Source organism: Erpetoichthys calabaricus, chromosome 9 (assembly GCF_900747795.2).
Source record: "Erpetoichthys calabaricus chromosome 9, fErpCal1.3, whole genome shotgun sequence".
In the NCBI taxonomy this organism is placed as follows: domain Eukaryota; kingdom Metazoa; phylum Chordata; class Cladistia; order Polypteriformes; family Polypteridae; genus Erpetoichthys; species Erpetoichthys calabaricus.
In genome coordinates this window covers 14,408,194-14,423,010 of record NC_041402.2, presented here as the reverse complement: position 1 = coordinate 14,423,010, position 14,817 = coordinate 14,408,194, and the positions used below count along the sequence as shown (strand labels likewise).

At 44.2% G+C, this 14,817-nt stretch overlaps 1 protein-coding gene across 1 annotated transcript in view; it reads left to right on the top strand.

Moving 5' to 3' along the window:
• The window catches only part of LOC114657374 (protein crumbs homolog 2-like), a 309,325-nt gene that overhangs the window by 198,189 nt on the left and 96,319 nt on the right, over positions 1–14,817 (top strand). The window contains exon 5 of the mRNA XM_051931950.1: positions 7,440–8,141. Coding sequence (XP_051787910.1) covers positions 7,440–8,141 — 702 coding nt within the window. The remainder of the gene's footprint in view (positions 1–7,439; positions 8,142–14,817) is intronic.

Here is a 14,817-nt window from a genome sequence, read left to right as displayed (position 1 = left end):
TAAGATTCTTGGGTCGTGAAGTTCTCTATTGAGATCTCCCCACAGATTTTCAATGATGTTTAGGTCAGAGGACTGTGAGGGTCTTGTCAGAACTGTCAGCTTGTGCCTCTTGAGGTACTATCCATTGTAAATGTGGAGATGTGTTTGGGATCATTATCTGGTTATAGGAGGGGAGATGGTCCAGTCCAGTAGCCCTGGAATTGCCTCACTGCTTTTTGCAGAAAGTGAGATCCTGTTGGCTTCGACAGGCTGTGAACGCCAGTCCACATTTGGACGATTCACGACTGATTGTGAAGCGACAGCAATTGAGGTTTAGCACCTGCAAATCTGAGGCCATGGTCCTCAGTAGGGAAAAGGTGGACTGTCCTCTCTGAGTGTCAGGTGAGTTACTGCCTTAAGTGGAGGAATCTATGTATCTCGGGGTCTTGTTGGGATGGTGAGATTGTCAGACAGATTGGGTGTGAGGAGCCCCAGTTATGTGGTCGATATACCAATCTGTGTGGTGAAGAAGGAGCTGAGTCAGAAGGTGAAGCTCTCGATTTACCAGTCGATCTACGTCCCTACTCTCACCTATAATCGTGAGCTTTGCATAATGGCCAAAAGAATGCGATTGTGGGTACATACAGGCTGAAATTAGCTTTCTCTGTAGGGTGCCATGGAGATTTGGGTGAGAAGCACAGACATCCAGGAGAGGTTCGGAGTAGAGCTACAGACCCATCACATCAAGAGGAGCCAACTGAGGTGGTTTGGGCATCTGATACCGATGCCTCCTGGACGCCTCCCTGTGGAGATTTTATGGGTACAACCAGCAGGGAGGAGACCCCAGGGAATATCCTGGGCTTGCTGGGAGGATTATATCTGAAAGATGACCTGGGAATGCCTTGGGATCTCATGGTACGAGTTGGCAAGTTTTGTTTTGAACTACCGTATATTATTGATGTTATATTTTAAAACCACTTCTCATCTAGTAGACCCCCCAAAATTTGTAAGCAAATTCGCTTCTGAAGTCCCTCCATGATTAAGGGCCCTGAAACTTAAGCTTCATTAGTTTCATAGTCAATCCACTCTTGTCTACTGTAAGCAAAGACCAAGTCTCCTGGAACAATATGCTCTGGACAGACAAGGCAGAGGTAGAGTTATTTGGTTAAAGTAACAGTAGGCGTGTTTTACCAGAAACAAAGACGGCATTTTCCCAAAATAATCGGATAGCAACTTTAAAAGTATATTGGTGGAAATTTTCTACTTTGGGGTTGCTTTGCTGCATCAGGGCCTGGGCAACCCACCCTCATGGAATCCAGTAGCAAGTCTTCATTGTACCAGAGAGTGTAAAGTGAGATCACCTGTCAGAAGACTGAAGTTCTACTGAGAGTGGACCTTGTAACTGGGTAATGATCCTTAAACATACCAAGGAACTCCACCAAGGAATGGATAAAAAGAAAGAAAGAAATGGAGGGGTTCTAGAGGCGTGGTCTCCAGGGTCGTGACCTTGAGTTCATCAATACAAGGTCAGCGATTGCACCACACTTGATACCGATCCATCCATCCATCCATTATCCAACCCGCTATATCCTAACTACAGGGTCACGGGGGTCTGCTGGAGCCAATCCCAACCAACACAGGGTGCAAGGCAGGAAACAAACCCCAGGCAGGGTGCCAGCCCACTGTAGGTTGCACACACACACACACACTCGCACACCAAGCACACACTAGGGACAATTGAGAATCGACAAGCACCTAACCTGCATGTCTTCGGACTGTGGGAGGAAACCGGAGCACCCGGAGGAAACCCATGCAGACACGGGGAGAACATGCAAACTCCACGCAGGGAGGTCCCGGGAAGTGAACCCAGTGGCAATCGTTCGGGTTGGGCACTGACGCTCTACCCTGTCGTGCCCAAACAGAAAAAAAGATTACAAAAAAAATGTTTTGACATTTGCTCGAGTAGGGCCTATGTGCGCTGGTGACTGTTTCAAAGCATATCACACAAAACTCGTACATAACAGTACAGCAGTGGGCTCTAGACGGACCGTCTCTACCGTCATTATATTGGTTCTGTTACACATAACAACATTTTTCTGTTTTTGAAAATCATTGAACACTTTTGGCTTGCCTCTCTGGCGTTAAACGTAACACTGAGGAGGCCACGATTTTGTTTTATTGTGAAAAATGTGTTGACAAGAGGCACTCGAACCCTATCAAGTTCAAGTTAATACTGGAAACTGTTAGCTTTAAACATAACTTGCGTACTTCACATTCAACAGCACAGATAACCTCAGATACAAATCAGAAACTCCTCAAGAGCTTCAACACCTCACCAGGGCCCAGACGCGATTCGCTCACGAGGTGTCCTTGCTGGGAATCGCGGACATGATGGTCCGTCTTCAGATTGCTTCATCTCTGAAAGAGCTACACTCCAGAATACCGCAGAAAAAGCCAAGGCCTAGTCCTGCTGAATTCATCTCATTCCTGTAGCTACCACTGCAAGGGGCTACACCAGGGGGGTCCAACTCTGATCCTGGAGAGCCACAGTGGCTACAGGTTTTCAATTAGTGACTCGTTTGTGCTGCTACTACAACTACTACTAATAATAATACATTTTAATTTATATAGCACGTTTCCCATGCTTAAGGCACTTCATTCATTTTATTTGCTATTTAAGACTCAGATCCTTTTAAATTAGGGCTGAGCAACATCAGTGGTCCTGGAGGTCTGCAGTGACTTCAGGTTTTTTTTCCACCCCAATTGCTTCATGAGAAATTATTTATTGCTGTTAAAGCACTTATTGTTCAAGTGGCATTCTTCTGTTTCATTTTAGTGATCTTGTTTGTTAAGATTTTGAAATCTACATTGCTTATTTTCACCTTAAACCGCTGTGTTCATAGTTTGAACTGCTCCTTATTAGCAATAAGATGGCAAATGACAAAGGAGCCAGCAGTTCTCCATCGAGATTGTCTCCATTTTCACCTCTTTCTATCAATTAAACATATACATATATATGTACTGTATATATACATGTATTATATAGTGCCTGGCTATCTATCTATCTATCTATCTATCTATCTATCTATCTATTACACATATACATAGATATACATATACACATTACATTTATTTATTTATATATATACTGTATATATACATGTATTATATAGTGACTGTCTATCTATCTATCTATCTATCTATCTATTACACATATACATAGATATACATATACACATTTCATTTGTTTATTTATATATATACTGTATATATACATGTATTATATAGTGCCTGTCTATCTATCTATCTATCTATCTATTACACATATACATAGATATACATATACACATTATATTTATTTTTTTATATATATACTGTATATATATATATATATATATATGTATATATCCTCTTTAATAAAATCCCTGTGTGCATCCAGGTGTCCGTGTGTGTATCTTCTGGTGAAGTGTGCATGCGCGGGGCACGGTGCGATGCGCGATATTACTGTCAGAGAAAGTTAGAGGCATTTTACAGAAATACAAACCAGTATTACTGCGAGAGGAATTTAAAGGTACATAATACAGTGACGCATATTACAGCCACATACAAGCCAGTATTACTGTCAGAAAAAATTAAAGGCATATTACCGACGCGCATGACTGTATTACCGGCAGAGAAAATTAAAGGTATATTACGGACGTACAAGCCAGTATTACTGTCACAGAAAATTAAAGACGCACAATACACGGTGGCAGCCCATGAAGAACGGTCAGCTCAGCAAGTAAACATCAACAAAAGAAAGGCTGAAAGAAAGAAAAATATGACCAACAAACAGAATGAGGTCAAAGTCCATTGCGATTTAATATAGACTGTTCCTACTAATGTTTATGCACTACTGTTCTAGCGCCCGTTATTGTAACGGGCTTAATGACTAGTATATATATATATATATATATATATATATATATATATATATATATATATATATATATATATATATAAATAATATATTTTCATGGCATTCGTAGTCTGAATCACAATCTGATTGTATGGGTGGTTCAGTTGCGAGAAGCAGATCATAGAATGGTTGAAAATAGTTTTACTGTCAAATAATGCAAAGAGTATGTGACATGAATGTAATTACCCCGATCTACATGCTGTCAAATGAATGAAACACACGCCGTGGCGCAACGTTAGGGGCTTCGCTGCTGACGTCCGAGGTTCGATTCCCGAGAGGGAGTGCAGTGAGTGTGTACACCTGATGAGCCCAGAATTAGGGCGAAACACGTGTCACGTACTCTTTGCATTATTTGACAGTAAAACTATTTATACATATATATATATATATATATATATATATATATATATATATATATATATATATATATATATATACAGGTAAAATTCTGTTACAACGAATATCTTTACAACGAAATTTTCATTACAACGAAGTGCACAAAAGACCTTGAAATGCCTGAATGGAATCATCCACAGAGCAGTTAGTTCTGTGGCCGCAGTTCAGTTGTGCACAATGATCCCCAAACAGAAACATTCAAATTTTTTTTTCTTTCTTCGAACTTTCCTCGTAGGCCCTACTGTTTTTTTATTTTTTTGCCTTTTTTGTTTCCTGCGTTTTCAGTGGTACCTTTTGCTTATTGCTCGTCATCATTTGAAAAACATCCACTGGTATTTAACTCATTGTCACCCTCCTATAGAAATGGCAGACACGAAAAAACGATAACAGTACATATTAAAAAAAAAAAAAACTTTACATTTTTGCAGCTCTCGATTGTAGCAAAAAGAAAAAAGACGTTGCCAGTGAATTCGGAATTTCGCTATCGACGCTGTCAACTTTCTTGAAAGACAGAGCAAAAAAAGTAGAAAAATTTCGGGTTGCAAACGTATGTGAACTGCTGCATTTGAAAACGTCGAAAAAGCCGTTTTTATGTTCAAGAAACATTCCTATTAATGCGGCACTCGATCAAGAAAATGTGAGGTTTGTAAAACTCTCTTGGGACCTCCCCCAACTGGACAGCAAGCCGAAGAGCATCCCGAAGTGCGATCTCCGCATCTGTACGGGTCAATAGCAGATATGCTGCGTCTCTCCGCCAAAGTAAACAGTGTCATGCTTGGCTCACAGATTTGCACAGAAACACAGAAGATTGTAGAGACAGGAACTTTATTCAAACACTGCAAACAAACATGTCTCTTTTTCAGAAGTTTAAACGTGCTCCATGACAAGACGGTGAAGACAAATCCGTCTCACAATTAAAAGAATGCAAACATATCTTCCTCTTCAAAAGAGTGCGCATCAGGAGCGGGAAAAGACAGAGATAGAGAAAGGCAACCAAACAATCAGCAACTGACAGGTGCTTTTGGACTTTTAAGTCTGCGAAGTACCACGCGGATCACGCGATAGATCAGCCGCAAGTAAGCCCAGCAGCAAGGGAGCAATGTGAAGGTAGTCTTTAACCTGTAGGGGTGCGATCAGCCCCCCAGCTCACAACAGAAAAGATCTCGAGGGGTGATGCAAGGTTAGGAGCACGTAAATTGTAAATGCAGATACTGTAACAGGATTACTTGATCACTGACCTGGCCACGACTCTGCCTGACTGCTATGTCTGTGTATAGCAGAGTGGTAGATCACGCTACAATAAATAACTGTGCCGTTCCTGTTTCAAGCTGGATAAAGCTGGTTTTGCTAAAGTACTGAGACTAAGCCTCGTGTTTTGGGGTGCAAGATAGGGACTTATAGTGCGACCCCGTTCTTTTATGATTTGCTTATGTGGTGCTTCATTGCAGCGCTGTGATCCTTCTATTGCCCTGCCCCAGCAACGGACAAACAATCTTCCACAGACTCTGCAATCGCACTTCAGGACGCACTTCAGCGTGTCGTTCCCGTTGGGTGGGGGGTCTCAAAAGAGTTCAGAAACCTCACGATATGATGAAGAAATAATGATTCGGCTCCTGATTGATAACTGTGCAGCCCATAACATGCTCCCACATTTAGATAATGTTCGCGTTGAATTCCTCCCACCCAATTGCACGGCAGCGCTTCAGCCATTGGTTTTGGGCATCATTAGCACCCTGAAAGTGTATTATGGCAAGGAAATGCTGAGAAAAATTCTCGTCAGCATAACTTGTAGGCAGGAGGAGATTAAAATTAACGCGAAAGAAGCTATTGAAATGAATGCAAACGCCTGGATACAAGTTAAAGAAAGCACTATAGCAACAAATACAGAATCTCATTACAACGAAATTTTCGTTACAACAAAATATTTTTTAGGTCCCTGTGAGTTCGTTGTAACGGAATTTTACCTGTATTGTGGAACGGGCCCCGGACACAGACAGGCAGACATGGTCTGTGGACCACCACACGTTTATTTACAGTTACTAATATTTACAGTTAATAAGTGCACACATACAAACCCCCAAGACTCCCCCAAAGTCCAGGCCAACACCACTCTTCAGGCCACCTCCTTGCCTCCTCCCAGACTCCAGCCCTGACTGAAGGGAGGCGGCCCCTTTTATAAGCACCCGGATGTGCTCCAGGTGTTTCCCGGCAATCTTCTACTGGCACTCCCCAGTGTGGCGGAAGTGCCGGCTGCGTACCCAGAAGCACTCCTGGTGTCCCCGCTCCTCTTCCCCCCAGCACTTCCTGGTGTGGCGGAAGTGCTGAGGTCCAGGGCTCCCAAGGCAACCGGGCGCACCCTGGCGGTGACCATGGGCCCCTACAGGGTTGAGCTTCAAAGCTTTGTACCCGTGGTCCCCATAGCAACCAGGGCGGTCACCCCCCCACGTGGGCTGAGGGAGGCGTAAACCCTCCTCCGGTCCTCCTGAGCATCCCGGCCGGGTACCACCTGCGACAATATATATACACATACCTACATACTGTATATATGTTGCATAGTTTACTGTCAAATAATTCAAAGAGTACACAACACATGTTTTGCCCTTATTTGGGCTCATCAGGCGTACACACTCCACTGCACCCCTCGCAGGGATCGAACCTCGGACATTAGTGGCAAAGCCTCTTTATGTTGCGCCACGGCGTGTGGTTCGTTTATTTCAACCACAAGCGTAACCTGGTAGGTAACCACCCATACAATCAGATCATATGTATATATATATATATATATATATATATATATATATATATATATATACACATATATTATATAGTGCCTATCTATTAATCTATCTATCTGATACCTTGTAATATTCACAGTTGGTGTGTGACTTGCGCCCAATGCCAGCCAAAACTCTGAATTGCACTAAGATGTTTTGTGAACACTGTGCGTGTTATGATAAGGTCCTGGTAAATGAACAGACTGCTAGATTCCCGTCTTGTCTGTACCATTTCATGTACCAGCTCCTCCATGGTGACTTGGGTCGTCTCTTTTTCGGTTGAATTCACTCCAGTGCTTCTTATTCTTCCGTTTTGTTTTTTTCTGTTTTAGGCATCTTCTGTACGGAAGCCATGGACAGGTGTTTATCATCCCCTTGCCTGAATAACGGCGTCTGCAGATCTGTTCTGGACGACTATGTCTGCGATTGTCAAACTGAGCCCTTGTTTTACATTGGGAAAAACTGTGAAGATCTTTATAATGCCTGTGCCAATCAGCCATGTCATACCTCCAGGAACTGTACAAGTGAGCCAGGCAAGGCAGAATTCAGCTGTGGGTGCCCCCTAGGATTTGCGGGAGCAGACTGCACCATCAACATCAACGAATGTGAGAGCAATCCCTGCCAGGGATATCAGACCGAATGTGTGGACGGGGTCAACGGGTACACCTGTCAGTGCCCTAATGGCTACACGGGCGAGGACTGCCAGGCAGCTATAAACAACTGCTCTGCAGGACCCTGCCGAAATAATGCCACTTGTGTAGATGTGCCCGGTGGCTACCAGTGTAGATGCCAGGCAGGTTTCCAAGGACAGCACTGCGAGGAAAACATTGATGAATGCCAATCAAGCCCTTGCAAGAATGGTGCCATCTGCTTGGATGGTCTAAATACCTACTGGTGCTTTTGTGTGCCTGGCTTCCAGGGGTACAACTGCGAGATTGACATCAACGAGTGCGCCTCCCGGCCGTGTGAGAATAACAGCACCTGCGTCAATGAGAAGGACCATTACATGTGCATGTGCCAACCGGGGTACACAGGCAAGTAGGCCGCGCTGGGGTGGCAATGGCACTGCTGGGTGCAGATAGACTTGTAAACAAGAAGGAAGGGCAGTTAGGCAGGCCTTGTAAGGAGACCTATAAGAACTATTCACCTTCTTGGAAGTTTTCACATTTTGGTATTACAACATGGAATGACAAAGGACTGTAGTTGGCAGTTTGTGTCACTGAACAACAGAAAAAGACTCTAATGTCAAAGTGCAAACAGACCTCTGCAAGGAGGTCTCAAATTAATTACAAATTCTTCTTCTTGTTCTTTCGACTGCTCCCGTTAGGGGTCGCCACAGCGGATCATCTTTTTCCATCTCTTCCTGTCCTGCATCTTGCTCTGCCACACTCGTCACCTGCATGTCTTCTCTCACCACATCCATAAACCTTCTCTTAGACCTTCCTCTCTTTCCAATACCTTGCAGCTCTATACTTAGTACCCTTCTGTCTGTATACCCCTCATCTCTTCTCTGCACATGTCCAAACCAACACAATCTCGCCTCTCTGACTTTGTCTCCCAACTGTGCAACTTGAGCTGACCCTCTAATGTCCTCATTTCTAATCCTGTCCATCCTCGTCACACCCAATGCACATCTTAGCATCTTTAACTCTGCCACCTCCAGCTCTGTCTCCTGTTTTTTAGTCAGATAGCTAAGGGGATAAGTATTGCATTTTCAGTAGATGCCCCTTTGGCATATGTGTGCACAGGTCTCTCTCTCTGCCATTTTCCTCCTTCTTCTTGGCAGAACTGCTCAGACTCTGTCGAGTGTCATAGAGATGGTGAGGTATCAGCCTTTGTCAAGTCCTCACCTGGACTGAGCTCTGGACTTCTGGCTCGGCCACACCAGGACATTCACATTGTTGTTTTGATGCCATTCCTGTGGAGTTTTGGGTTTTTGCTTGGGCTTGCTGTCTTGCTGGTAAACACATCTCTTCCCAAGGTGCGGGTGTTTTGTCTTGGTAGAGTTCTCTATGACTCAACTTTCCCCTTTTTGTATTATTAATGTGTAGAATTTGACAGAATGCCTCAGATCTCAGAGACTTGTCACTCTTTATAAGGTGTTGTACTTTATAACTTTTCCCCACCCTTCCTTCTACATTTATAACCTCAGGCAATTACAGAGAGTAAAAGACAAGCAGAAGTTATGTTACACTGTAAATAACATATTATTGATAATATTCATAAATAATACTAATAAGATAGATAGATAGATAGATAGATAGATAGATAGATAGATAGATAGATAGATAGATAGATAGATAGATAGATAGATAGATAGATAGATAGATAGATAGAAACTTTATTAATCCCAAGGGGAAATTCACATACTCCAGCAGCAGCATACTGATAAAGAAATGTTAAATTAAAGAGTGATAACAATGCAGGTATACAGACAGACAATAACTTTGTATAATGTTAACGTTTACCCCCCCCAGGTGGAATTGAAGAGTCGCATAGTGTGATGGAGGAACGATCTCCTCAGTCTGTCAGTGGAGCAGGACGGTGACAGCAGTCTGTCGCTGAAGCTGCTCCTCTGTCTGGAGATGATCCTGTTCAGTGGATGCATTGGATTCTCCATAATTGATAGGAGCCTTTTGAGCACCCGTCGCTGTGCCATGGATGTCAAACTGTCCAGCTCCATGCTTACAATAGAGCCTGCCTTCCTCACCAGTTTGTCCAGGCGTGAGGCGTCTTTCGTCTTTATGCTGCCTCCCCAGCACACCACCGTGTAGAAGAGGGCACTCGCCACAACCGTCTGATAGAACATCTGCAGCATCTTATTGCAGATGTTGAAGGACGCCAGCCTTCTAAGGAAGTATAGTCAGCTCTGTCCTCTCTTGCACAGCACATCAGTATTGGCAGTCCAGTTTATCATCCAGCTGCACTCCCAGGTATTTATAGGTCTGCACCCTCTGCACGCAGTCACCTCTGATGATCACGGGGTCCATGAGGGGCCTGGTCCTCCTAAAATCCACCAGCAGCTCCTTGGTTTTGCTGGTGTTCAGGTGTAGTTGGTTTGAGTCACACCATTTAACAAAGTCCTTGATTAGGTTCCTATACTCCTCCTCCTGCCCATTCCTGATGCAGCCCACGATAGCAGTGTCGTCAGCGAACTTTTGCACGTGGCAGGACTCCGAGTTGTATTGGAAGTCCGATGTATATAGGCTGAACAGGACCGGAGAAAGTACAGTCCCCTGCGGCGCTCCTGTGCTACTGACCACAATGTCAGACCTGCAGTTCCCGAGACGCACATACTGAGGTCTGTCTTTAAGATAGTCCATGATCCATGCTACCAGGTATGAATCTACTCCCATCTCTGTCAGCTTGTCCCTAAGGAGCAGAAGTTGTGCATTGTCAAACATGTGCAGTGTCAAACAGTTTGTCTTGCATTCCACAAAAGTCTTGGTTGTTTTATACTTTAGCCAGGTGCTTTGAATTGCACTTATTTATTTAAAAAAAATAAAGTATTGCATATTTTGACAGACAGACGCAGGACGCAAGTTCAAAGCACACAGGGCTTTTATTTCCTTTATCTTCCCTCATGGAGAACGTCTTCCTGGGTGTGACGAGGTTGGACAGGATTAGAAATAAGGACATTAGAGGGTCGGCGCAAGTTGGACGGTTGGGAGACTAAGTCAGAGAGGCGAGATTGCATTGGTTTGGACAAGTGCAGAGGAGAGATGCTGGGTATAATGAGAGGATGCTAAGGATAGAGCTGCCAGGGAAGAGGAAAAGAGGAAGGCCTAAGATAAGGTTTATGGATGTGGTGAGAGGGGACATCAATGAAAGTGGTGGGTGTGACAGAGCAAGATGTAGGATAGGAAGAGATGGAAAAGGATGATCTCCTGTGGCGACCCTTAACAGGAGCAGTCGAAAGAAGAAGAAGAAGTGGAGAACGTCTTCCCTGTTTCCACGAGTACACCACACAGTCCCAAACACAACACCACACAATAGTAATTCTTTTCTCTTCCTTTTTTTTCTGGTAAGCTTCGTCTCCCTCTTCCTGACTCTGGCTCCCGGAGTAGTGGCTGCTGGCTCCTTTTATAGCCCACCCAGAAGTGCTCCAAGTGTTTGAAGACCTAATTCCGGCAGCACCTCCGGGTGTGGTGGAAGAGCAGCTCTGTAGGGCTCAGCAGCAGCTACAGCACCCCCTGGTGGCGCCCATGGATCCCAACAGGCTGCACCAAACTGCAACTCCCATGAAGCCCTGCAGGAGTCTTAGGCATCGCTGCAACCTAGGGAGGCTGCCATCTAGCATTCTGGGGGAGGTACTAACCTGACCAGGCCTCCTCCCCTGGCCTTTCTTCTTCTCTTCCTTTCTTTATTTCTTCTCTCTTCTGCCACCTCCACTCTTCTTCTGCAAGCTCTGTCCTCCTCCTCCCGACTCTGGCTCTCAGAATGGAGTGATGCGGCCCCTTTTATAGTTCACCCCCAGATGTGCTCCAGGTGTTCCCTGACGCTCTTCCTGCAGCACTTTCTGATGTGGCGGAAGTGCTGCAGTCCAGGGCTTCGGGATCCTCCAGGTGCCCCCTGGCGGAGGCCACAGTCCCCAACAGGGTTGAACTTCCAAGCTCCAGTCCCGTGGCCCCGATGCAAACCAAAGGGTCTGTCCTCTCATGTCCCAGGGGAGGTATTGCCTCTCTCCTTGTCTTTCAGTTTTCCAGGCAAAAACCCCCACCATCCACCACACCTTCTGTACATCCATCCATTCGTTCTTTTCGGCTTCTTTGACGTCCATTGCCACAGCTCTGGTACTCATGTTAAATGATGGCAACTGCAGGGGAGAAGTGAGCAGAGGTACTCTGCTGGTCAGAAGTTTTAGAACCCCTCAAATGTAATCAGTTGAACTGCAAAGAATGACCTAAGATGGTGAAAAGGTGACCAGTAAAGTGCCAGAGGTTTAAATTGAAAGTTTTAAAGTTTAGGTTAGCAAAATATTACAAATGGGCCTTCTTCAGGAAACAACTTGCCTCACCAGCACCTCTTCCAGCAGCAAACCCAAGCCTTTCCTAGTTGGTCGGCCTTCCAAGTTCTCACCATGCTTAGCTGCAGGTGGACAACCTTCTTCTGAAGTGCAGTTGGTGTGGCTGCTGGACTTGGCATTTTCTTATCTCCATCCTCTTATTACAAATGAGCCTTCTTCAGGAAACAACTAATAAGTTACAACGTACAGATAGATGTTCTGCAGCAATTCAAGTAAATGAAGCCTTTTCAAGTTGAAGCAAACAATTTGCACAGGTGTCCCTACTTGTGTTGATTACTTAAAAACACCCTATGTGTCATAAAGCAGAGTTTGAACAGACTGTAATCAGGGTGCAGAAGGCTGATTAATACTCGATCCACTCCGATGTCTGTCGTCCTGTGACCGTTTGTTCATTCATTCGTTCATTTTCCAAGCCTGTTTATTTCAAAGCCTTTTCAAAGCACACCTGGACAGGATGCCATTTTAATTCTGGGCACACTCCTGCATCCACATTGCTGTGATTACTCGCACAAAATAGACAAAGTGGCATGAGATCTCCAGAATTAAGCCTGGAGTGCTTACCAGCCTGCCCAGAAGTGGAGCACACAGAGACAGCCCAAACTCCCACTATCCCGGCTGGACTGGGCCTACCCACCCAGCGCTCAGAATACACCACAGCAGAGGCTCTGAATGTTTTTGTGAATGAGAGATTCTAGTTTCCTTACTGTCAATGTGTCCTCACTTTGTCATTCTGGGTTATTCAGTGTAGACTGATTGGCAAAAATGGCAAACTTATCCATTTAGAACAGGGGTGTCGAACTCCAGTCCTGGAGGGCCACAGTGGCTGCAGGTTTTCATTCTAACCATCTTCTTAATTAGTGACCAGTTTTTGCTGCTAATTACTTCTTTTAATTAACTTGACTCGGGCCCCATAGTTGTTTCTTTTTCATTAATTAGCAGCCAAACAATAATGAGACACAAAACAAGCCACCACATCACATAATAATCTGAAAATAAAGAAAGGTGATGGTCTCAGTAAGGTTGATCTCTCAACTCACCAAAACACTTTGATGATGTTCTTATAAAAAACAGAAAATCAACAGTTTTGGAAATGTCTGCTGTTGCAGAACGAGAGCAGCAAATAGCTGTGGAATTAAATAATGGGTTTAATTAACAGCAAGCATCGGCATCTCATTAAGAAACTGGTTGGAGTTTGAAATCCCAATTTAGCTGGTCATCTGTTGTCTCGTTTCACGTCTCATTTCTGTTTGGCTGTCATTTAATGAGGAAACAAATCAATTCAGAGGACTGAATCCTTCTAACATGGCGGTTAAAATAAAGGGGAAAAAAGTGAATTAGCAGTGAAAACTGGTCAATGATTAGGAAAAGGGTTAGATTGAAAACCTACAGCCACTGCGGCGGCCCTCCAGGCCTGGAGTTTGACACCCGTGTTTTAGAATGAAATCTACAACACAATAAAGTGTGCGGAATGTCAAGGGGTCTGAATACGCACTGAACCCCTTGTATATTAAACCCAGCCACCATTATTAGGACCTTTGGAAAGAATCATCTTGTTGTCACAGGACCAGCAGACTCTGTTGACCTTCCTTTCATTTGTATTTGTTGCAAATGGCATAATTAGTGTGATTAGTGTAAAAGAAAGTACAGCAGTTTAACTACAGCAGAGACCACCAGAGGCAGACCTGACCAGACCCTCGGAAAGGCCTCACATCTGTGGCCTCATAGCATCCTCTGCTGGGCATAGGTGGAAACACACCAGGCAGCCTGCAGATGAAAACAAATCTCTCGGCTTCAGTCCTGTAATGGAGTTGCAGTCATTCAAACTTTGACCTGAAAGCATCTGGTAGTGGGCTCACTGTGACACTAAATTAAACCGAATGTCAATCACAAAAACGCTGAGTTAAGTTATTAAGTTATTAAATAGTATGTACACATTACAACACATTAGTCACAAACACACAAAACAAACATATTTGAGCTGTAACAGCTCCCAATACTGAGCCCTCAGGCATCTTATTTAGTGCATTTACATGCGCTTCAGTTCCCTGATTATTGACAGAAATCTGATTTCTATACCGCCATGTCAACACTGACCCCTACAGACAAATCGGGTTATTGTAATCTAAGAAATGTGATTAATAGACATACAACACCCTCCATAATTTCTCAGATAAAGACACATTTTGTGTTGATTTCTCCCAGTACTCCACAATTTACTTTGTCCAGTCTGCAGTCATCCGTGGCCGGAATTTCAAGGCCCTATTGTGTCCTTTAAGGAATGGCTTTCTCACCTCCACTCGCCCTGTCAAACCTGCAGCACAAAGTCTCCTGTTCTCATTAGCTTGCTTTTTCTCAATCTGCACTGTTAAGCTGCTGTGTTGTGAGGCGCCTGTAATCGGACAAGCTGGTGACCCTCAGAAACTTGTCTTCCGATTGGCTTGTGACTTTGTCTCGGCCAGGTCTCCTCCAATCAGAGTTTCCTCCAGTCTCCAATTGCCTTTGGACTGTGTAGGACACCACTGGACTCACTGGCACTTTGATTTGTTTGGCAATTTCTCTAAATGAAAGGCCTACACGTCTAAGGGTAATAATGCTTTGTCTCATTTCATTTGTTATTTGCTGTTTTCTTGCCATTATCACTGGAGTATTGCCCAAGACGTACTTCGGAGGGTTTGTGACACAGT